Source organism: Schistocerca nitens, chromosome 3 (genome assembly GCF_023898315.1).
Source record: "Schistocerca nitens isolate TAMUIC-IGC-003100 chromosome 3, iqSchNite1.1, whole genome shotgun sequence".
Classification (NCBI taxonomy): Eukaryota; Metazoa; Arthropoda; class Insecta; order Orthoptera; family Acrididae; genus Schistocerca; species Schistocerca nitens.
Genome location: NC_064616.1, coordinates 866,185,057 through 866,211,103, shown reverse-complemented (window position 1 = coordinate 866,211,103; position 26,047 = coordinate 866,185,057). Strand labels below are relative to the sequence as shown.

General features: G+C 40.0%; 1 protein-coding gene across 1 annotated transcript in view; it reads left to right on the top strand.

Annotated features, from left to right (window-relative positions):
• The window catches only part of LOC126248901 (arginine-glutamic acid dipeptide repeats protein), a 169,142-nt gene that overhangs the window by 87,566 nt on the left and 55,529 nt on the right, over window positions 1–26,047 (top strand). Inside the window, exons 11-16 of the mRNA XM_049950374.1 lie at window positions 1,953–5,191; window positions 9,391–9,503; window positions 14,129–14,167; window positions 14,912–15,113; window positions 18,863–19,031; window positions 19,744–19,880. Coding sequence (XP_049806331.1) covers window positions 1,953–5,191; window positions 9,391–9,503; window positions 14,129–14,167; window positions 14,912–15,113; window positions 18,863–19,031; window positions 19,744–19,880 — 3,899 coding nt within the window. The remainder of the gene's footprint in view (window positions 1–1,952; window positions 5,192–9,390; window positions 9,504–14,128; window positions 14,168–14,911; window positions 15,114–18,862; window positions 19,032–19,743; window positions 19,881–26,047) is intronic.

The window sequence follows — 26,047 nt, the reverse complement described above, 5'->3', positions numbered from 1 at the left end:
TTTGAAAGATAAGCAGATATGTACAGATATGACATGTCTATACACAGGCCCGTAAAAGAGGCAACAAAAATGTAAATTTTGTGAATTATCTTTGGATACACGATACCATGGACGTTACAAGTACTGTTGTGCAGTCAGTTTCATCTTTGGCACTGTCAGGGTCATCATTTACTACTATACTTTATACACACTTTAAATATAAGTTTAAGTACTATAGTACAGCCAGTTTAATATATAGAGCTGCCAGTCAACTTTAAACATAAGTCACCATACTGGAAATAGAACATATACATTATGAAATGTCAATGTAAGTTTTCCTTATTATCTCAATTTGTATCTGTTACAATGTATATTCTCATAATGCTCTTGTTCATTTGAAGAGCGAAACCAGTGAATAAAAAATACAAAGTGTGACTGTTTTCAGAAACTAAATCATGTACTTGTCGTAAAAGTGCATGATACAGACAGAATAATTTCACGTGTAAGAACGGCACAGATATCTTTGAGTAATTATGCGTGATGGTGTGATGGTATGCTTTTCGTGAGTTTTATACCAAGTAAGTGCAAAGATTTAATGTGCAGGGTTGTAGGCTGTGCCTGTTTCAACCACAGTATGATAGTGTAGTAGTTACAGCTGCTGAGCATTGGCATATTAGGTTGAGGTCCGAGAACTGGTGTTCAGTTTGGATTTTTCTGGAATTGGAAGGTGTGGAGTGAATTTGTCTCAACATTGTTACTCCAGGTGAAAAGCTGCACAGCTAAATAAACGGGGGAGTTGACATGTAAGAAGTAGTATTAAATTGAAAGCCTTGGAGCTAACTGTAAACCACATAATGTGTATTTATTTATGCAGATTGTCACAGGAGGTGTGGGAATTTAATTCTGTTTGTGAGTTTTGAGATAAAAAGATATCAGTGTACTGTGATCAGATGAATATGACTTAGGATATTGAGGTGGTTTTTTCCCCCCCCAAAAAAACCTGTGACAGTAATTGAACACTGTTTGTAAATGTATCCTACATCTTCTGCAGCAGGGGAGCTTGAAAGTGTTGGATCACCTTCCACATAGAGACTTGCTCTCACTTCCACTAGTTATCAAACTTAAAAGATTGTTTGTATAACAGCACTTTTCACAATGATGAGCAAAAGAAGAATGATATGGAGTGGCTGCAGCTACAGGTGTCAAAATTTCATATGTGGTAGTGAGTGGGAATGTCACTTTTGTATCAGAAAATCAAACAGTAGAAAATCCAGGATGGAATAATGACAATAGTATGAAAAAGATAGATTGCTACTCACCATATAGTGAAGGTATTGAGTCTCGGACAGGCACAACAAGAAGGCTGCTAAACAAATAAGCATTTGGCCAAAAGGTTTTCTCCTGTATCAGACAACGTACTCACACACATTCACACAAATGCAACTCATACACAGTGCAGTCTGGCCTCAACAGCCAGAGAGACAGTGGTCATGTTTGTACTTGTTGCATTTGCATGAATGTGTGTGTGTGTGTGTATGTTGTCAAATTCAGGAATATCTTTTGACCGAAAGCTTACTTGTTTAGCAGTTTCTTTGTTGTGCCTATCTGTGACTCAACATATTTTATATGGCAAGACTATTCAAAATATAAAATAAGTTAACGAAGTTAATAGAGCTTATATTCCAAAGAGGTTTCATTTCTCGAAATGTTTATGGTATTTGTGTTAATGATAATGTAAGGGTGACACAAGTTGAGGATCATTCACTCACCTTATGAAGTGAAAGCTCACAGTATCAATAATTCTACTTTCTCCTTGCGTCCATTTTCTCTTGCTGATGACTTTATAAGCTAAAGAGCTTTTCTTCATTAATACTTTAAGCATTTTTAATCACTAGAGCCTTAAACTATCTAGAGTGCAGCATATCATAACCTTTCATGCCATGTGTAATTGTTACTGTATTCTTATATTTCAGAGTCCTGCAGAGAGCTTGACAACAGATAGTGGATCACTAGTAGATGATGGAGAAAACAATGAACAAGAAAGTGAAGCTGCAGAAGCCATTACAGGAAGTGTTACAATTATGTCCACTGGAAATGTAAAAGGAATAACAGACGTAATACGTCCTCTGTCAGGTGCACACAGCCCGAAAGTATCAGAGTCTCCATCATTGAGCACAAGCTCAGATAAAATAGACTGCTCAATAGTAACTAATATTGCAGCTAATCCTGGACATTGTTCACCAGGACAGGTGGCAGGCTCTGTTGTCATTGTTAACAATGCTAATGCAAGCAGTAATAAACCTCTAATAAATGAAGCTGGGTTGACAGCTCACAATAACTTGCCAAACGTGAGTTCAAATTCAGTGTCATGCATATCAGTAGTAGGTTTGAAGGTGCCAGTTCCAAATTTAAGTGCACTTGATGATACTAGAAGCAACAAGTCAGCCTCCCAAGAAGAAATTCATGGTATTGTATGTGATATGAAACATAGTGTTGTGAAGGAAAATACAAAGGCAAGTCATCGGATACCTTACAGTGCTCTTGACGATGAAAGCACATCAAGCACTGAAAAAAGTTTGTCAGATAGTAAATTACATAAGTTAATGGATGAAGAGCCACCACGATTGGTCATAAAACGAGAATTTCAGCAGGACGCACTTGATAGAAGGGAGCGAGAAAAGGAAGCAGTCAAGATGAATGATGAAGTTCTAAATATGTCTGCAATGATGAAAGTTGTAATTAAAGAAGAATCTGAAAATAGTAGTGATGCAGTATCAAATATGCAGATGAATTTGTCCAATATGGGTGTCATTGTAAAAGAGGAACTAGAAACCTCACGTTCTCCAAATCCATCGCAGATGCTTGGAAATTCTCCGTTGGTAGGAGTTGACCTTAATAATCAAATTGGACCTCTGGTTGGGAGCAGTAGTGTGCCATCACACTTGCCACTATCAAGATGTATTAAAATCGAACCAGCATTTCTGAGAGAGGATCGACAAACTCATGCATTGGAACTGTCAACCAATGTTCAGTCATCACCTGCTCGAGATCCTCTGTCTCCCATACTTTCGTCAAATATTGTGCAGGCACCTCAAGTAACGTCTGGTAGCTCGGGCAGTATATCGCACTGTTCCGATTCACCTCTTTTAAAAATAGTTGGACATCATCATCATCTGTCTTCTAACACTGCAGTAATTAGGCAGACATCTGAAGTGCAAGTTTCAGGTGGTTCAGACAGACCAGTTAGTTTCAGTGATGAAAACCGAGATGTAAAGCTGCAGTCTTCAGGACAGATTTCTGGTCAGCAGCCGACAGTACTGCAACATCCTTCCCAGGTGCTGCAACTCCAACAACAAAGTCAAACCAGTATATCTCAACAAAACTGCAATTATATGTCAAACTCGTCATACCACCAACAACAGCAACAGCTCCAGCTTCATCACCACCACCACAGTCATCACCACAGATCAACTAATCTGCCACCAGAGAAATCTGCAGTGGGCTTGTTGCACATAGTTCCACCCTGCACAAATGGGGGATCAAGCAATCCACAACAGAATGAACCACAAAACTTAAAAATTAAACAAGAAGTTATAACACCATCTGATCGTATGTTGTCAGATCCTCTGCAGTCTCTGAAAGAAGTTAAGGTTCCCAGCCTTACTGGTTCCGCATTGTCTTCCTCACAGTCACTCTCTAGTGGTAGTAATGGTGCAAACACCTGCTCAGATACACAGAGACCACCTTCGCCGAGTGGGCCAGCACCTCAATTTCTGGGACCCTCAATTGAGAATATTAAGAGAGAACCAGAGAGCTATCCGAGCTCAGTTGTTGTAGGGCCTCACAGCCTTAGCAGTGTGATGCCTAAGACGCCACCCCCAAAAATTCATTTGGCTGGAAATGTGCAGCAGTCATTATCGAATCAACAAGGAGGAGGAACACCACACGGATCAGTAACTCAGCTACCTGGGGTGACCAGTAGCCCTCGGACAACTCCATGTACGCCGCCTCTGGCCTTACCCAGAGCAACATCGCGAACGCCTCCGGGTTCACAGCCTCCTTCACAACCGTCACCGAGACTCACACCGACATCAAGTCTGGCTGCTCAGAGTGGACGGCAGCTTTCACCTTTAAGCAGCTCCTCACCTGGACACCCACATCCTACTCCACATCCCCATCCTTCGCCCTTTGCTGCACCTCCTGGACTCCACCATCATCCACATTCACTTATGCATCACCATCCACTGTTTGCTGCACAAGTTGCAGCACAAGCTGCAGCTGCACATCACAGCACTTACCATCATCCTCATCCATATGCAGCTTATGGTTATCCACTTCCTTATCCATATGGGCCACCTCTTCCTCAGCCACCACCTCATCACCCTACCCCACCATCTTTACATCGTTCCTCTCATGAAAGTACAAAAGTTGAAGTAAGGAATAGTGAAACACACTCTGTGCATCATTCTACACATGCTACTAGCATAACACGACAGGAAACTGCTACCACACCTGTGGATGAAGCGGAGGAACGTCATCACTCTCAAGAACAATCTTCCTCTCACCACCACCATTCTTCCCACCATTCCTCCCACCATTCCTCCCACCACTCCTCCCATCATTCATCACATCAACAGTTGTCTTCAGAAAAATCAACTAGTCATCAAAGTATCCAAAGTGGCAGTCATTCTGTTGCAATCTCTCATTCAGCAACTTCCTCTAGTACTGCCTCTGTACACAGAATCAGTGTTAGTAGCAAGCAGAGTTCTTCTGGAACATCTAGTCCAACATGTCACATATCAGCAACTCTTTCGTCATCTGTATCCTCCTCTACATCAATATCACATCCTTCCTCCAATCAGAACAACCATTACCATTCACATCATCATTCACATAGTCATCATCAACATCACCACCAGACAACTTCCAGTGATAGATCTTCTCCGGTTGGATCTGCTACTGTTCCATCTGTAATGAATGTTCCACTTCCGTTGAGCCAAACTGGTCCAGCAACAGGGAGGAGTTCAAGTCACCAACATCATCAGAACTCTCACCATTCAAAATCAAGTTCTGGAACCTCTTCTCATCATCATACTGGGCAGCCTGGACTAGTAGTTCAACCTATACTACCACCATCTCTTGCTCATCACCATGTTGCACTGGGAGGAGTTCCACCAACTGCTGGCCCTACATCTTCCTTGGAAGCACTGAGGTAAGTGCTTGTTATGTTGACCTTTGGATATTTTTCACCTGTGTTGTATTCTATATATTTTTCTGGAATTTTCTAGAAGCACAACATAAGTTTTGAGTGACTTTTGTGTTTCTGCTGTAAACGATACGTCTTCCCCCTTCCTTGCTAGATAAAATCACAGTAATGTAATTGTAACATAATTGCAGTGGATCACAACTGGAAAGGAAAGAGATGTATAATTTAACACAATTTTCTTATTTAACTACTGCTCCATCCCAGTAAAAGTTGTAACATGGAAGCAATGTAGTACAATTACTGTCTCAATAAATTCAAAGGGGCAACTAACCATTGTAGTTTCAGATTTTAGTCGTTTAACCAACCGAGATCAGAAAGTAATGCGACATATGCTTATGGTATACATAATATCCCCATGAGCATATAAGCTATAGAGATGGTTTCCCACCTTGAGTGAAACTTACCTGCAATGAAAAAGGTCAACTGTACACCTTGTGTTATTTCAGAAAATATCAATAGTTGATTTTTGATAAAACTGTGCAGAATGATGTGACTGTTACTAGTGATTTGATCACTGAACCTGTAGATGTATTATTCTACTTCGGTCAGTCTTGACCAGTTGAATCAATATTTTATAGGCTGTGTCATTCTGAAAGCTTAATTATTGGTTATGTGTGTAGCATAACTATGCCTTGGAAATTAATAATAATAATAATAATAATAATAATAATAATAATAATTCATCAAGAAGCAGTAGATTGTTTTCTGGGAAACTAGCCAAGCAGTTATATGACGTCTGGTGAATCTTTCATTCTGATTTCTGAGATCACTGGTGTTTGTTGCCAAAGAACTGACACAACTGCAGGAGAAGGAGAGACTGTTGGCACACTTCATTTCAAAACTATAGATGTAGGCTGAAATATCAGAAAATATGTCATGTACTATTTTTTCCACCTCCTCCTCCTCCTCCTCCTCCTCCTCTTCCTCTTCCTCTCCTTTTCCCATTTCTCTGCAGTGTCAGCGTTCTTATATGGATTTTGGCAATGTTACTGACAGTTGGTTGTCAGATGACCCTCCTGACATCACCCCCCCCTCTCTTCCCCCCCCTCCCCCCCACCTGCCCTCCCAGACAGAATCCATGTATCCTATGTCTGCATCTTGGCGTCTTGAGTAAATCTCATGTTCATGTGTGAGAATGTTTTCTAAATGTTTGTGCAGCATGTATTAGTGGCAGGACATGGGTACCTATCTGGAAGTGGGAAACCACCTTTAAACCATATCCAGCCCTCAGCGTTAATTTGCAAGGCGATTCGACCTGAGGCAGGCTCAAATCCCAGAAGCAGCATGTTATGTGCTCGGCAATCTGGGCAGGTTATCATATAATGTGTAAATTGGCATTATATTCCTAATCTTAGTAATTGAGCACTATAAACACTGTTAAATTCTGCAGTTACTAATTTTGATGTGTCATACCAAGGCCTGCGATATATGTAGATTATACAAGAGGGGACCAAAAAATTCCCAAATCAAAATAATGCCTATTTGACACAATGAAGTTTTTCTAACAGCCTTCCCACTACCAGAATCATTTTTTGAAGGGTTCAACTGGTATTTGACTGATAGCTTGCAGTGTTTTTATGCTCCCCCCCCCCCCCCTCAACTTCATCTAGATAATGAAAATGATGACGTAATAGTTCCTTCATATGTGAGAGTGTAAGGAAATGTTAAGCGGGACAAGATTTGGTGAATGGGTGGGTGAGGAACGGCTATCATGGTTTCCCTTTTTGTGTTTCTTTATTTTATGAATAATGTCATTTCGATCACTTGATGTTTTTTTTTTTATTTATTACCTCATTTTGTTTAACAAATTTTGACTACTGCCATCATAGGACCCAAAATTAGAATTTCCTAAATTAAGTTCAGTATCTATATACTGTTAATTGTGTTTCATGGCAAAATCTTTTGGTTTTGCTAAGCAATAAGTGCCAGGTATTGTTTTGATGCAGCAACAGTTTCTCAGTTGCCCTTAAGCCTAGTAATTTCTGTCATACTTTTCATCATATGTTTCCAAAACACTCAAGTATACTTCCAGATTAACAGTTTGTCCGGATGGAAAATACTCCCTTTCACATCAGTGAAACACATGAGCATTGTCTTCATGTGTTGTCTCAGTTGGCATATATTCTTGTGGCTCAGAAATGATTTATACTAGCATTATTGCTGCTTTCCAGAAAAAAGCTAGTTTGCAGCTGATATTTCAGTTTTTTTTACACACAGTTATGCCTTCTGTGACAGCAGCACAAATTTCATGAAAAGCTGTTTCATATTCAGTTCCTGCAATAAAGTGTCCTTGCATGTGCTCTGTAACACAGAAATCATCTCTAAAATCTTGTTAATCATATAACAGTGAACTATGTGACAGGATTTTGGATTCTTAACATGTTTCATGATGTTGCAGGTTGTTTAGGTTAAGGTTGATCTTTAAAAAATCCACCCTCTCCCCCATTTGAAATGTGAAAAACACTCATGTATAAAATCTTCTTCAGTGTTCAGATCATGTCAGATCAGAGTTAAAACTTGAGCTTTAGGAGCCTAACTCCATGTTCTTTGTCAGGAAATGACTGTCCACTGGGAGGGAAGTCTGCCTCCTATATAGTGGTGTTCAGTCTTGTGATTGCTTGGGCGACGTAACCTTGAATTCTAACTTCTGTTGGTGGTGACATCATCTGAAGGGTTGGATTCACATCTGCAGGTGCAGGAGATTATTAATGTGTCAGTATGCCCCCTCCACCACTGGGTCACCATTGAGGAGTGAAAGGGGAACGGAGACTGCCTCCAGTGCTATAAAAGAGGTGGACCTTGCTCCCAGCAGAAAATCATCCGCACACAGTGTAGATGGTGTTAATTGTCAAAAGCTTGAGTTTTAACTCCAATTTTACATGGTCTGAACATTTAAGGATTTTATACAGGGATGCTGCTATGAAAAACTTTTGATTTCTCTCACATTTGTGTTTTTCTTAGACTGTTTTCCTTACATGCCTTGTTTGCTACAGTCTCAGCTGCAAATATTTCTGACAAAAACAGAAACACCACACGTATATGTTCTTCATGATCTGCTGTAGTGAAAGTCCTAAAATACCACACAAAATGTATGAGGGCATGCTAAAAAGTAATGCCTATGAATTTTTTTATTCTGTTCTCAGTATTGGTTGAAGTATTAATGTCATGCGTTATTATTACTTGGTCAAATTTCTTGCTATGTTGATGCAAGTTGCATGCCCTCTGCCACTAGAGGGCTCTGAATTGTAGTGTGTAATGTGGCGAAGTATAATGTAACTATGTCAGTGCATGAGAGGCCCTCAGAAAACTGAAAGTATGAATTTGAAGCGTTTGTCCACATGTGGAGCACCGTCTCCTTCAACATGACAATATGAGCCCTGTGATATCTGTAACAATCTGGCACCATATATTCACTGTAATTGATCAATCTCCATACAGTCCTGACTTGGTCCCATCTGATTTTCATCTGTTTTCAAAATTTAAAGAACTCCTTGAAGAACTTCACTTTCATAGTGATGAAGCAATGCAAGGAGAGGTGAGATTGTGGCACAATCAACAAAATCAAACATTCTGTAGTGACAGTATTGACAAACTGGTCTCTCGCTGGGAGAAATATTTATTTTTGTTTCCACATGTCTTTGTTGAGAAATAAATATGGAGACATGAGGAATAAAGCATGTAGCATGTTTTAAAGTTTGTTTCATTTAAAAAGCTTTAAGAGTTTTCACATGAAAATTTCAGAAGCATTACTTTTCAGCATACCCTCTTAGGTATTTTACTGTAGATAATGGGACCTCATCAGGAATAATTAATTCTATCAAATGTGGTTTGACGTTTTGGCACTGAGGCACACTTATGTACAACGAAAGGAATTGGATTAAAGTTTGTAGATCTGGACAACAGCAGCTGTATGAGTATCTTTGTTAAACAGCAACCACAGCAAGCAAATTCTGAAAACAGTGTTCCTGTAATAAAAGAACAATAGAGAATGAGTGTCAGGCCAGTGGTAATTACTTGTATTGGTGTTTCCCTGTTTGCCACTGCAAATTGCTTTTTTTTTTTTTTTTACATTTATGTAACTTTTTAATGACATTAGTATACATGTTGTATATTTTGGCTAATATTGTTTCTCAATTATTTGACAGAGCTCATGCCCAGGCTGCAGCCAGTATGCAACAACAGTCACAACCGGTTCAGCAGGGATCTCTAACGTTTGGCATGATTCGCCCTTCATCTCATTCCCCATTGCAACAAACGGGTTAGTATGATTGGACTGTGCCTATAATGAAAGTTTTGTAAGTTTGAGCTCTACTTTTTATGGCTCAGGCTTTGAAAGAAAATCCAGATAACATCTATTGGATTATTATTATTATTATTATTATTAAAAACAAAAAAACTGTTGCTGTTCTTTGCTCATATTTTCTTCCATTTTTGTATGGAGATTTTATGTCAGGTTCTTCCATTTGAATAGTGGCACATATGTAATGTATAATTTTGGGTTATCTCCAAATGAACATGAAAAAGTAATCATTTTGTAGTTGAAATGATGCTTTCTTTAATTTTGTAAGTTGATACAACAGTAAATTTTGCCTTGTGTCAGATTCTGGAAACACATTGCAAATTTGAAGAACTAAGTTTCCTGAGAGAAAGGAATGGAATAATCAGGCAAGATTAAAGACAGCTGAAGTGGGGAGAACTTATAGTAATGGTAGGTCATACACATAGAGACAGTGGAAGGAAAATAGATACAGCATGAAAAGGGAAACAGTAATGAAAGAGATAGTAAAATGTTAAATTTAAGTTATGATCCAAGAACAAAGTAGATAAAATAGTTATAAGCAAAAAGTTACCAGAAGGTCAAGCCAAGGTTGTGCTTGTTGTAAAAGTGATATAAATGTCAAGTAACAAATGATAGTAAATAGAAAGAACAATAAAGACAAGGCTTTAGTAAGGACAGAACATGATACAGGCCAGCACCGGTTAATTATTGAGACTTTAGTGTTCTGTAGATACTGTTGTGTCAGTGGATTTAGTGTCCCGAGTGGTAGGCTGCATGCAGTAATTGATGAGTTCCCAAGTTGCATATAGTGACACGTCATTAACACAGTACAGAAAGAACAAAGTTTAACATAATGTAGCTTCTGATTGATAACTGAAAGGGGTCTTCCTGATTCTGGTATGAACGTCGTAGCCAAGAGTCTGTCATGATTTTGGTCATGACTGTGATTGCTTTAAATATTTGTATTTTTTTAAAATTTTATATGTCATGTTCCACAGGACTAAATTGAGGAGCAAGTCTCCATGATCATGGAACGAGTCAGTACATGAAATTATAACACAAGAGTAATAACAGATAAAATGAAACATACGTGAATCCTACACAGATGACAAGCCATGTCATGACACTAGTCCATTGGGACATGGGTCTTGATGATAACTGTCATGGCCACTGAGATACAGAGTCCAGAGAAGGCCAGCATTGGACAGATGAAGGCTCTAAAACTGGTAACTGTTGGGTCGGCATGTTGGAGGTGGTGTGAGCTCCAAATGATGGGCCGTGAGGTGGGTGTTAAGGTCTGAGCTTAAGGAGAAGTGGGACCTGGTGTACTGCTGCAAGCTTGCAGTTGAGCAGCATCTTCATAGGCAGCAGGCAGAAGGACATCATGCATGACTCGGCAAGCACATGACAGCGGATGCCGTGTATTCTCTGCGATGACAATGTCATTGTTGCCGATGGACAAGCTGCTTTAGAGCGAGTCAGGCATCCCTGCTGATGCCTGCTAGAGGTTAACATGTTAGCAGGAGTTTATAATTTGTCTGTAGTAATGTTTCTATAATGTGCAGTGTACGAGTGATGCTCAGTATGTGACTGTTCCCAATGGAGTAGTGCCTGCATTACTGGAGCAAACTAACCGCTGTGTTTGGGTGTTGTGGCAGAAGTAGAAGTTAGCAGCATATAGCCAGATGTGGCATCCTTTCCCCTTGAAGGAAAAATACAGTGAAGCCATCTTGACATAGGCTACAGATCCTGCATCCCTTCCTATTGGTGGGAGATGGTGGAACAGATGAGTAAGAGTGATTGTGTCAGGTGTCCACAGGGAAGCTGTTCCTCCCCCAGTGATATGGAATGTCTGAGGGTTTGAGGAACTTGCGGCAGCTGTGACCTTGTCCCCAAAATCTGGAACCTGAGGCTGTGTGGTCTGCGTAGGAGCATGGGAGAAGAGGGCTGGTAGGGAGGACTGGAGCAGTGTGTAGGATGTTGCTGGATGTGATGGTACGCATAGAAGCACGGAAGGAGAGAGTGGAGCAGCAGAGGAAGTGAAGACACTGGCACATAGTCGAAAGTCACCTAGATGAGAGGAGGCACGAAGTGTTGCACCACCCTCACGAGAGAGGGCGGCAATGGCTGCATCTTCTTAGTGAGGGAGCATAGTGCAGGGGCAGTTTCAGGCATGGCTGGAGGGAACATGATGTGTGACACCCTCGTGAAAGAGGCTGTGGCCAGAGCTGCAACTTATCGCAAAGGCTCGTGTTGGAAGTAGTGTTGGGCTCACTGCCAGAGGAGGATGGTGGAGGGCAGGCCATGGCTGCAATGTCTGGAACACCATTGGGCATGGCAGGAGGAGAGCAGCAGCTGGGTGGCGGATGATATTAGATGCTGCGATGAGGTAACTTGATCCTTATCGCCAACTTTAGTGTCTCGAGTGTTAGGCTGCTTGCAGTAAATGATGAGTGCCCAAGTTGCGTATTGTAACACTTTATTAACAGTGCACGGAAGGAACAAAGTTCACTATAATGTAGCTTTTGAATTATACAAGTGAAAGGGGTCCTTCCGATATGAGATGAACATGGCATAGCCGAAAGTCTATTAAAACGTGGGTCGTGACTATGTCGTAATGTAAGTCATGATGCTAGTTCACCGTGGTGTGGGTCGTGACAGTAACTGCAATGGCTGCCAAGATACCAAGCTGAGGAAGGTCAGTTTGGCCGTTCGACGGCTCTGAAAGTGATGTGTACTGCTGCTTGCATGCGGTTGAGTGGTGTCTTTATATGCAGCGAGCGGAAGGACACCAGATGCGATGCAGCTGCTGCGATGGCAGCATCACTGTCAGCAGTGTATGTGATGCTTGAGAGCTAGGCTGGTGACCCGGTACTGGCTGCCAGAGATTGGTATGTCAGCATGCATTTATGGTTTGTCTGCAATAATGTTTCCATAAACGTGGTGTACTAGTGGTGCTCAGCATATGACAGTCTTCAACAGAGGAGTGCCTGTGGCACTGTAGCAGTGTATCCGCTGGTTGTGGGCATTGTGCTGGAAGCAGAAGTGGCCGGCGTATTACCAGAGATATGGCGGAGGGCAAGCACTAATCATTACAAATAAGGAAATACACTCCTTGCATGTTACTGCGTCTCTGAGCTGCTGTGCAGCTTCAGAAGACCTTGTTTTGTCAAAGCTGTAAATTGTCATACCATTGTATTAGCTTTCTTGCTCAGTCAGTACCATCTGCAACTATCAATTTTTGGCCCATTTTTTATACTGCAGTACAATTTTAATCTTAGAATATTTCCATTTACCTAGATGCAATTATTGACTGCAGAATCATCAAAAATCTGTTATGCCAAATTGGTCTCTTGCATGTCTTATGTATAACGCATGTCCTAAGCCTTGTACTGATAAGGACAAATATCATATGTATAATTAAATCTGTACAAATAATGCCTTTCGTCTGGTGGAACATGACAAGATTAAAATCACATATATTACTGAATAAAATAACAACACTTAATGTACAGGCTCTGACTGATCAACAGTTTATGTGTAAAACTGAAATCTAAAGTAACAAGTAATATTGTAAAGTGCAGTTTGTCTTAATGTTTTGTTTACAAAGAATTTGACACACTGTGTCTCAAATTTACTTCTAAAAGCCTTCTGTTTGGTATTGAGCATGTGTATAAAAAGAAATGTCGCTCAGTGCATTTCTTGGGAACTGCCAATGCTGTAGGAGTTCAGAGAACTATGACAAAACTTCAAAAATGAAACGTTAAACTACTGAACTGTTTTAGGTAATATGTTTTTTCATGTTGCATGCAACATAAATATTAAAAAGGAAATAGAGTTACATAAATCACATTCTGGAGAGACTATTGTCTTTTTAGCAGTTTTGAATAGCCATGTGCTTGTGTAAATAAACATGTCTTGCTAGGGACTTTGCCTGCAAGAGCAGTGTGCAACATGGCAAGTTTTGTATTACAGATGAAATCCCCATTTATTAACATTCAGACACTACTTCTATATCTTGTTTCACTTCATATGAATAAGCGGTGGGCAATAGAGAGTATTCCTGCAGCTCTGTATTCACATTACTCCATGCATAAGCTGATGTATTTTTTATGTTTTCCTAAAATCAAGAAACAGCACTGTTTCAGATTGAGGATTTGTAACATTGTGAGAATGTATCAGATATTTCACCATGTTCTGTGTTCAATAACACGGGAGAAAGACATGTCAATTGTCATTGTAATAGAAATTGATTTAGTATATTAACTGCTTTCATATTACAGAAGTTAATTTTCTTTTGGAACTTAGTGATCATTTGCTTCAATTTTTTTGTGTTAGTATGGATGACAGTTACTGACATATGATAGTATGCTGTACATTTTTGAATTAGTAATAAATATGCATATAATTAAATAATTGCTCTTAAATGCATGACAGACAGAATTTATTATTGCAAATATTATTGATTCAGGAGAAGCACTGAAACTGAGACATATTTAGCCCACCATTTGTTGCTTAGTTGCTTTAAAACAGCATTCCCATGAGTCCTTGTCTCATGTAACTTAAATTTTTTTCTTCTTCCTTTGGATTGCTTGTGGAACTAGTGTGGTTAATGCTGCCAGCTGCGGAGTCAGGGTTGCCAGGTAAGAAGCCTCACAGTGAATGTAAAATGTTACCCTTAAGTCACATGATGGAGGCTCAAAGGTTGGGCTCTGCAAAGATGTTTGACACTATATTATTTGAGCAGGATTTAGATTCTTCATCTAGTAAGAATCAGTGGGCAATTAAAAGGGAAAAGGTTGCTTGGGAGCTAAGTTATGAATAGACATCCAGAGATACTTGTGTATTTACTGTGATTTATAAATATTTGCATTCAAATGGTATACCTCTGAGTCTTTGCTTGGTGTAACCCAAAAACAGCTCTTTGTTTGTTTGTATGTATGTATGTACGTACGTTGTTTTGCATTGCTTTGGTGTTAGCATGCCTCCATTCAGGCAAGTGAAATGTTACTACAATTTCTGTGGCAGGAATGTGCATGAGTTGCTCCTCCTTAATTGTCTTCCTTCTTATTAGTTGACATTCTGATTTATTGGCATTTAATTTATTCAGTTGTTGACAATCATCAAATGATGTAATAAAGTTTGTAAATCAAGAATGAGAATTTAAATGCTTTCAACCCTTTTTAAAGCTTTGGTTTGAATTCTTGAGCTTCCAGTTGTGTTTCAGAAGTTATATAAATTCTGAGTAATTTGAATGGCAGGTTCTGGATACAATTAACAAACAAAATTAATATTCCAGTGTCCAAATATAAATGCATGATTCATGGTGGGAAATAACATTCTCTTAACAATTGTTTAATAAAACTGACATAATTTTTTGTATGCAGGATCACACCATCACACCCCTCGACATATTGTAGGTTTACCAGATGATTTGAAATCTGAAACATTGAGCGACATGGATGCTCAGATTACGGCATCACAGCAGCCAGAAGAGGATGAGATTCCAAGCCCAAATCATGTTCCAAGAGGCCCAAGCCCAGAACCAAAGATAGAAGATACAGAATGTCATCGTAGCCAGAGTGCCATGTGAGTAATGATAAAATAATGTGTCCGCACGTAAGTGAGCCTTCTCTCTCACTATTGTCCCTTTGATCTTAATATGTATGGTGGTATGTGATATCCATTCTCCTTTTAGGTGATAAGACTTTGTTTGTTTTGTGCTAAGAGTGTTGTGAAAAAAGTGTTAATAGGCAACCTGTTCTTAGTTATGGAGAACAAAGTAGAAATGACACAGTTTTCATCATACCATCTTGTATCTGTTTAAGGTTTCAGCTGTTAAGAACTTTTATTTTGATCTTGCTTGTAAGAATCTGTGAGGGATAATTAGCTAAGTAGTTTTCTGTCTCTCTCTCTCTCTCTCTCTCTCTCTCTCTTTAAGAATGGCAGTGAGACTTATATAAATGTATTATGTTATTTTTAAGTGTGTTTCTTTCTCCTCTTCTTTTTCTACTGCAAGCTGTTAAATAGGAAGAGATGTGATTTCTTTGCTGCATTGGCCAGCTCATCAATTAATTCATGTTAATGCATGTAGGCATGAGCAGAATAAAGGTGCAATACTTGCAAACCCTTTATCTGGTGTTTGATTTCTATTTTGTGTAAGAGCTGCAAGTTTTCTGTGGCTCAGCAGTGTATAAGGGACATTTTGATGGGATTTGATTTAACCAGGGAGACAAAACTGCAATGCTCTTAGTCCCTCGTTTCCCTCACCTAAACTAACTTTAATGTACAGTATCTTTCCCTTTCATTCTAGTAAAGCCAACCAGTACCCTAAAAGAGTAGCAGGAGTCCATTTACTGGGTCTCTGTTAGCCACAGTTTCTTTGGAATTAATGGCCCAAATATTTTGCCTCTTTTGGTACAATGCTTCACACTAGAAGGTTAAAAGTGATGTGGTTTCATCTCTTGTACTATATAATTTGCACTTAGTGACTTCTTTCTGTAGTCCCATTATGTGCAGGTATTTCTTGACGTTCTCATGGCCAGTCACTAGATCTATCATGAGTTTGTTTACCTCCTGTTCAAGCCCAGGATTACAGAACTCCTCTTTAAATATGGTTTTGGCATCATTAGCTTGCAGTTTTTTTTTTAAATACTTGTTGAGTATTAAGCTAGGTGACATCATTCAGAAGGCAAGATATTTTGGTAACTCGACTTCTTGCTGCTGGCAGGTGTTCCTGATAATTAATTGAATTCTGATGGGCACCTCTTCCACTGTACTGATAAGTTCCACTGTGGATTGGGTAGTTGGTGTCAGTGCAAAATTTAGCCCCTTTTGTAGTACAGGTAAGTTAGCACTGTTAGTTATTTTCTTTGTGCAATCGATTACAGTTTTTCGAGGTCTTTCGTGCAGTGGTTTAGTGGTAAGGCATTTGTACTTCGCGGTTTGTCTGCAAGTGGCCAATCGTCATGCTCTGTTGGCTGGAGACCAGCTAACTACATCTGTTCACTCCCACAATTCATGGGAAAGTGTTGACGCCAACTGGATGTGAAGTGTGAAGAGTTCTCTTGAAGTCTTGTCTCATCTGTGCTGAATGTAGCAGATCCTACCTAGTCATAGGGAGCTCCAACATTGGATGGGTAATGGAGTCCCACAGGGAAATAGAAGACAGGTCGGGAAAGAATGCCAATGTACACTTTGTATACTTGCCGGGGGTTCTCATCTGAGGTGTGGAGGAGGCTCTCCCAGTGGTTCTCGAGTGTCCCGGGTCCAACTGGCTGCAAATTGTGGCTCATGTCAGCATGAATAATGCCTGCTAATTGAGGTTTGAGGCCCTTCCCAGTTCCCAGGTGAAGAGGTACGTGGGGTGCAGGCTAAGCTCATTATTTTTAGCATTGTATGTGTTGTCATGCGAGTTGGTAACCGTTACGTTCCAAGGAGCCAATTGTTACTTCCTCACTGCTAACGGTAAATGAGTGGAAGGTAGCGAGAGGATCTGTTGCTGTAAAGAATTTGGACCGTCAAGTAATAGTATAGGTGACACAAGTGCACTTGGAATAAATATAATTTATACTCAACTATTGGAAAAGAACTGCTACACTGTTGACAATTTATAGCAGACATGGTTAGCTATAAGCAGAGTTGACACTGGTGTGCATCTGCGTACACCGAATGTTTGCCGGTAGAGCTAGCTAGCTGTGAACAACTCAGTGCAATGTTCGGCACCGACTAGTGACACGGAAGTAATCTTGACTAGAAGTCTAGTGCCCAGGTGTGCGCCACTTGTAACTCCGTCTTGGCGGTCTCCATTGCCAGTGGCCTGGTGGTTTTCCATTGGTAGCAGTGTTCAAAGGGCTTCTTGCGGGGCCTGTAGGAATCTTCCAGGCACCAGTACTGACAATATTGATAGGTTACGATGCTACAATATCCGGGGTTGAGAATGGTCCTCTTGTGTGAAGCAGAGTGGATGGTTTAAACCAGAAACTCAGACGATTCTCTCTGTGATGGTATTGGATGCGAATTTCTTGACCTCTGTTTTTGGGTGGGGAGTTGTAAGGTTTCTCTTAATAGGTCAGGCATGCACTACCCGCAGGATGTGGCCACTAGGGTGGTGGAGTACATGTGGCATGCATGTGGGGTTTTTTTAGGTTGGAGGAACCCACCTTGGGATCAGAGATAATTTGCCTTCTGAAACTGAAGATACGTCTGCCACATTATTCTAAGAAAATGCTTTTCCCCACAGATTAAAAATATAAAAGGTTCATTTGATATTTATAAATTGCAGGAGCATCCATGGTTAGATCCTCAAATTAGTATTGCTTGGTGAAGGTTGTAATGCCCAGGTAGTAATAGGAACAGAAAGTTGGTTGAAACCAGAAGTGAATAGCAATGAAATCTTACATTCAACTTGGAATATTTATCATAAGGATAGGATAGAGGCCAATGGTGGTAGCATATTTATTGCAATAAAGAATTCTATAATAAATTTGTACTGAGGTTATCACAGTATTCCAAACGTTAATTAATTTGGGTAAAGTTAAATATCAGAGATGGGTCAGAAATTGTAAGCAGATGCTTTTATAGATCACCTGTGTCAGGAGCTGTAGTGGTATAGTGATTCAGAGAGAAATTGCAGTATTTTGTGCATCTGGTGCTATTTGGCTGTTAATATGCATTTGGTCTACTAATCTCTCTGACACCCTTTCTTTCATGTTTGAGTGTTTCCTTTTCTCAACAGGTGGGTTCCTTCTTTATACTCTTTCCCAAATACCCTCTCTTTTTCTCCCTGAAGAAGGTAATTATAATTTAAAAAGCAAGGGATATTTATTTCTTTTAAGTTTTTGTTGGCAATACTGTGAATTGGACCTTCTGAAGGTAAGTACTGGTTGGTCTTCCTCTTCATAATTTTAACAATTTTGCCAAATAAATTTTCTGCTTTAGATCTTATATTCTAATCTCGGATTGTTATGCATTGGAGATAAAACTGTATTGATGTAGAGTAAGAAGATGGTACTGTAACTGAAAACTTTTGAAAAGTGTTAGAACTGCCCAATGACATGAAAAAGTAAACACAGTCTTGAAGGATTAATATATATAATTTGCTATTCATTTTAATTTTTCACTTTTGCAATGGTTTTTCTGAAATGGACTGAAAATGGGGTGGGGGCAGGGGGTGTGTGTGTGAAGAAAACAAAAAGAATCAGAGCCTGTGTGTGTGTGTGTGTGTGTGTGTGTGTGTGTGTGTGTGTGTGTGTCTGAGAGAGAGAGAGAGAGAGGACATTCCTTTTTATTGTCTTTGGACAATCATAAGGATTTTCATATTCTTGCTATTGTTGCAGTTTTCTGCGGCACTGGAACAGAGGCGATTTCAATTCCTGTGCAAGAACCGATCTCACATTTAAGCCAGTTCCTGATTCTAAATTAGCCCGTAAAAGAGAAGAGCGTCTTCGAAAACAAGCTGAACGAGAAAGAGAAGAAAGAGAAAAGGCTGCATTGCAAGCACAAACGGTATGTCATATTTAAGTGTTATTGCTAGAAATAGTATGGAAATTTTTGCATTGAAATGAGAACTGCACAAAATAGTATTAGCATTGAATTTCAATTTAATACAAAAAAAACTGGAAGGAACTGTATGTGTTTGTGTTATTTTTGTGTTATTTTCATTATTAATTTCTAGAGTTTTAGCTATATTCAGTAGTGATTGCTATGAAATGAAAGGGATAGGTTGTTACTCACCACACAGAGGAAAGTCAGTTAAACTTATAGCTTTTGGACAGAAAAGTTCTTTGTGTGTGTGTGTGTGTGTGTGTGTGTGTGTGTGTGTGTTTCTGCGTTTCTGCTTCTGAAGGAGGATTGTTTTGTTAGAAAGCTAAAGGTTTAGCAGTGTTTTTTGCTGTGTCTGTCTGTAACTCAGTGCCTCCTCTGTGTAGTGAGTAGCTATCTATTTTTTTCATATTGTTGTTATTCCATCCTGGACTTTCTATTGTTTGATTTAGTGACTGGTATGACAAACTCAGAGACAGCATTTTATCCTGAAGGTACAAGTGTTACAGATTAAAAATGTATTGTGACATTTTCACTGCTACCCGGTTAGTTGGTTGTAGGCTGTAGGAATTCATCATTGAAATGGCATAACATGAATTACAGTTCCCTTAATACTTTTCTCTCTCTTCTTTTTTATATTTGGCTTTCATTATAATTTATTTTAATGTTTTGTTAGAGGAAAATCACAACACCAGAAAAATCTGAGGGTCCAAAGCCTCCATCCCGTGGTCCCATGGAGACTATAACCTCTCCATATGAGCGTTTTACACCGAGACAAGGTTATCCTGACACACCAGCATTAAGACAGCTAAGGTATGTTTGTTAAATAATGTTTGTCAAATATTCGCTGTCTGCTTCTCGTTTTTGCACATTTCTTTTTTAATTATTATTTTTGAGTTTTTTATAAAATTACAAAGATTTTTCAATAAAAAATTGAGTGATAGGATATGGGCAATACAGACTGAAAACTTCAGTTTTTATTTGTGTGTTTTAGAAGAGTTGCATTACATGAACAAAGTTAGCAGCCCTGAGTTGTTGATCATAGCTTAGCTAAGACGACACATAATTAGCATCCCAACTGAGGACTGTTTCTTCACGAAGAATTACATTTATTGGGATAATAGCAAGGGTTTGTTTAAGAATGCTCTCTCTCTCTCTCTCTCTCTCTCTCTCTCTCTCTCTCTCTCTCTCTGTGTGTGTGTGTGTGTGTGTGTGTGTGTGTGTGTGTGTCCGTCCCATCCTCCATCCCCCATCCCTTCTTCCCTCTCATCTCCTCAAACCCCCTCGTCCTGTATTCCTTCACTCCAGTGCAAACAAATTTCAAGACTGGTATCATTTTCTTTCAGTCTAATGATTCTATAATGATTCTAAACGTAAAAGTTTTGTCTTTTAAATAATACCAAAAGTGTAAAACAAAGGAGGCATTTCTATGAACTATGATCACCAGTTCAGGAATGTGGAAACTCCTGGTCGAAGCACCACTATTTACCAGTAGTGTTCTGAGTTGTTCCCTCATCATCTAAAATTGAGCCAGTTTATGGACATTCCTTCTTTCTTTAATATTTAAAAAAATAAAAAGCAATCTATTGAAGAGAGAAAAGATGACCTTGGAATTCCAATTTGAATGGAACAAACTGCATGGTCCCTCCAGATGATAATGATGATAAGACAGTTCTGTTGCTCTTAATTTTCTGCACCCACCCATCACTTTCCTAGCAGCTGTACTGCCTGTCCCATTTGATTTACACACACTGTATACTTAATAAATATTTAAAGAGTTTTCAACAAGTAATATATTCAGTGGTGCAGTTACATTTGTTGTATCATCTGAAAAACAACCAATTTTGAAATGGGTGAAAATATTATCAGTTTTCACCAAGTTTCCAAAGAGAGGTTAGCACACTGGACTCGAATTTTGGAGGATGACGATTCAAATCTACATCTGGCCATCCAAATTTAGGTTTTCTGTGATTTCTCTAAGTTGCTCCAGTCAAATGCTGAGATTATTCCTTTGAAAAGAGATGACTGATTTCCTTCTCCATCCTTGAAACATTCTTACTTGTTCTCCATCACCTCCATGTTGATGGGATGTTAACCGTAATATTGCTTCCTTTTCCAAAGTAGGATATATTTTGCCTGGGATAACAAATTAAATGAAGACAATAATAGAGAATATAAAACAGTTTTCACCTTGGTGTTTGAATTAAAAGATAGTGCTGAAAAATAAGTTACACAGTGTGGAAATAAAGTTTGGCAGCAGGCACGGTGGAAGTTACGCAGAGATAACAAATACCAAAACAAGGTACAGAAAACTAAAGTTCCAGAATGACCGTTTTGGTTTGAGTACTGGCTATGAAAAGAAATAGTGAAATAGTGGATGACTGAAGACATTATGTTGCTCAGGAGATGATTTGCTGACCGGTTTTCACTGACACTAGTCAGGCAGGTGCTAGCTTAAATCCATACTGAATTGGAAATAACACCTGACAACCGGAACATATAGTGTGTTTAATATTCTTGGCAGGCACTATCCTGTAATTCATTGAGGGCAAGTGTACTAGAATTTTATTGTATTGTTGATAATCTGAACTTTGTGTTCAAAGATATTCTACATATACATCTACATCCATACTCCACAAGCCACCTGATGGTGTCTGACGGAGGGTACTTTGAGTACCTCTATCAGTTCTCCCTTCTATTCCAGACTCGTATTGTTCGTGGAAAGAAAGGTTGTCGGTATGCCTCTGTGTGGGCTCTTAATCTTTCTAATTTTATCCTCATGGTCTCTTCACGAGAAATACGTAGGAGGGAGCAATATACTGCTTGACTCCTTGGTGAAGGTATGTTCTTGAAACTTCAAAAAAAGCCCGTACCGAGCTACTTAGCATCTTTCCTGCAGAGCCTTCCCCGTAACGCTTTTGCGATTATTAAATGATCCTGTAACGATGCATGCTTCTCTCCGTTGGATCTTCTCTCTCTCTTCTGTCAATCCTATCTGGTATGGATCCCACACCGGTGAGCAGTATTCAAGCAGTGGGCAAACAAGTGTACTGTAACCTACTTCCTTTGTTTTCGGATTGCATTTCCTTAGTATTCTTCCAATGAATCTCAGTCTGGCAAATACTTTATCGACGATCGACTTTATATGATCATTCCATTTTAAATCACTCCTAATGCCTACTCACAGATAATTTATGGAATTAGCTGCTTCCAGTTGCTGACCTGCTGTTATTGTATCTAAATGATAAAGGATCTTTCTTTCTATGTATTCACAACACTTTATACTTGTCTACATTGAGATTCAATTGCCATTCCCTGCACCATGCATCAATTCGTTGCAGATCCTCCTGCATTTCAGTACAATTTTCCATTGTTACAACCTCTTGATATATTACAGCATCATCCGCAAAAAGCCTCAGTGAACTTCCGATGTTATCCACAAGGTCATTTATGTATATTGTGAATAGCGACGGTCCTACTACACTCCCCTGTAGCACACTTGAAATCACTCTTACTTCGGAAGACTTCTCTCCATTGAGAATGACATGCTGCGTTCTGTTATCTAGGAACTCTTCAATCCAATCACACAATTGGTCTGATAGTCCATATACTCTTACTTTGTTCATTAAACGACTGTGGGGAACTGTATCAAATGCCTTGCAGAAGTCAAGAAACATGGCATCTACCTGGGAACCCGTGTCTATGGCCCTCTGAGTCTCGTGGACGAATAGCGCGAGCTGGGTTTCACATGATCGTCTTTTTCAAAACCCATGCTGATTCCTACAGAGTAGATTTCTAGTCTCCAGAAAAGTCATTATACTCAAACATAATACGCATTCCAAAATTCTACAACTGATCGACGTAAGAGATATAGGTCTATAGTTCTGCACATCTGTTCGACGTCCCTTCTTTTGAAAATGGGGATGACCTGTGCCCTTTCCCAATCCTTTGGAATGCTATGTTCTTGTAGAGACCTACGGTACACCTCTGCAAGAAGGAGCGCAAGTTCCTTCGCGTACTCTGTTTAAAATCAAACTGGTATTCCATCAGGTCCAGCGGCCTTCCCTCTTTTGAGCGATTTTAATTGTTTTTCTATCCCTCTGTCATCTATTTCGATATCTACCATTTTGTCATTTGTGCGACAATCTAGAGAAGGAACTACAGTGCAGTCTTCCTCTGTGAAACAGATTTGGAAAAAGACATGTAGTATTTTGGCCTTTTGTCTGTCATCGTCTGTTTCAGTACCATTTTGGTCACAGTGTGTCTGGACATTTTGTTTTGATCCATCTACCGCTTTGACATAAGACCAAAATTTCTTAGGCTTTTCTGCCAAGTCAGTACATAGAACTTTACTTTTGAATTCGTTGAACGCCTCTCGCATAGCCCTCCTCACACAACACTTTGCTTCGCGTAATTTTTGTTTGTCTGCAAGGCTTTGGCAATGTTTATGCTTGCTGTGAAGTTCCCTTTGCTTTCGCAGCAGTTTTATAACTTGGTTGTTGTACCACAGTGACTCTTTTCCATCTCTTACGATCTTGCTTTGCACATACTCATCTAACGCATATTGTACGATGGTTTTGAACTTTGTCCACTGATCTCAACACTATCTGTACTTGAGACAAAACTTTTGTGTTGAGCCGTCAAGTACTCTGAAATCTGCTTTTTGTCACTTTTGCTAAACAGAAAAATCTTCTTACCTTTTTTAATATTTCTATTTACGGCTGAAATCATCAGTGTAGTTACCGCTTTATGATCGCTGATTCCCTGTTCTGCATTAACTGTTTCAAATAGTTCGGGTCTGTTTGTCACCAGAAGGTCTAATATGTTATCACCACAAGTTGGATCTCTGTTTAACTGCTCAAGATAGTTTTCAGATAAAGCACTTAAAAAAATTTTACTGGTTTCTTTGTCCCTGCCACCTGCATTAAACGTTTGAGTCTCCCAGTCTATATCTGGCAAATTAAAATCTCCACCCAGAACAGGTGTTCTGCCACAACAGCTGCTGAGCCAGGGGGCCTATAGAGACATCCAATTACCATGTTTGAGCCTACTTTAACCGTGACCTTCACCCAAATTATTTCACATTTTGGATCTCCGTCAATTTCCTTTGATACTATTGCACTTTTTATCGCTATAAACATGCCTCCCCCTTCACTGTCCAGCCTGTTTCTGTGGTATACATTCCAATCTGAGTTCAGATTTTGATTGTTGTTTACATCTGGTTTCAGCCAACTTTCTGTCCCTAGTACTACGTGGGCATTGTGACCGTTTATTAATGAGAGCAGTTCTGGGACCTTTCTATTGACTCTCCTGCAGTTTTCTATTACCACATTAATATTGTTATTCCCTGTTGCGTTTTGCCTACTACTACCTTGTCGCGTCTCAGGAGGCATCTTGTCTGGCCTAGGGAGGGAATTCTCTAACCTAAAAAACCCACATGTGCACTCCACACATACTCCACTACCCTTGTAGCTGCTTCCTGCGTGTAGTGGACGCCTGACCTATTCAGAGGGACCCTACATTTCTCCACCCAATAGCGGAGGTCGAGAAATTTGCACCCCAGCCTCTGGTTTCAGCCTTCCACTCGGCTCCAAACCAGAGGACTGCGATCTGTTCTGGGAACGATACTACAAATAGTTAGCTCAGATTCCACCCGGCGAGCGAGGCTTTCCGCCTTCACCAACTCCTCCAACCTCCTTTATGAAATGAGGATGACCTCTGAACCCAGACGGCAGGAGTCATTGGTGCCGACATGAGCAACAATTTGCAGTCAGGTGCACGCAGTGCTCTCTGTCGCCGCCGGCAGGGCCTCCACCACATCTCGAATGAGACCCCCCGGCAAGCAGAGTGAACACTGGCCTTCTTCCCCAACCTTTCCGCTATTTCCCTAAGGGCTCCATCGCCCGCCTAACATTGGATCTCCCAATCACTAATAAACCCCTCCCCCCATGTGCCTGCTCGGACCTTGCTGAAGGAGTGGCCACATGTCCACTCACAGGCAGAGCGGGCGATGCCACATGGCCTGCCTCCACATTGACCCTCTGCCTTGTGCGACCCGAACACCGCTGAGCCCGCCACTCCCCTTGGGGAGAGGGCGGCCCAACCGCGCCCAGTACCCGCAAAGGTGTCTCGACAGCAGGGACCGTGGGTGAAGCATATAACACCTGGGGTGTACCATGCAACGCACCAGACTCCCCTCTGCCACTACACTCCGAGGCAGCAGCCTGAAGACGGCTGACCGCGGCCATCAGCACGTTCAGCTGTTCGCAAACAGTGGCCAGCTCCTCCTGCGTCCGTACACATCAGTCACACATCCCATCCATCCTAAGAAATCAACAATTTACTGTAGAGAGTTAATCAACTTTTAACTAGACTGTTAATTCACGAAAGGTGGCTGGTAGCTGACTAAACTGTGGTTACTAGACACTTCTTGTTGAAAACAATGAAAATAAGCACTACCTGTCCCTGGACTGTATTCAAAACAAACACTAGCACTACTGGCACTACAGCTGACTAAAGAGACTCTCTCTGACTGTATTCAAAACAAACACGAAATCTATGGAACACTATTATCAGTACTCGAAAATTAAAGCTTCCTAAAAGCAAAAACACACGGAAAAAGAAGTGACAGGTAAGAAAAACACAGTTAATACTTAAACTAACGTAGCTTGCTGCACAGCAGATGTGAAGCAGACGGCAGTTATGACTATGATAGTTTTAAATGCAATGATGTATCTTTTAAATGATATTTAGGAGTTTGTGGAAAGAAAATTATACTAATATAGTGCTTTTTAACGTTACCAGTAAGTTTTTGCGCAGGTAGTAATGAAGTTCGTTAGAAAAGGATGCACATTGTGTTAGCACTGGATAATTTTACCCTATGTAAAGATATGATGTAGCAGAGTTGAAACTATACTTTAGTCTCAGTCTTGACCTCCCCTTTTTAGCACATTTTACTTTAATTTGTGTAAAATATTTCA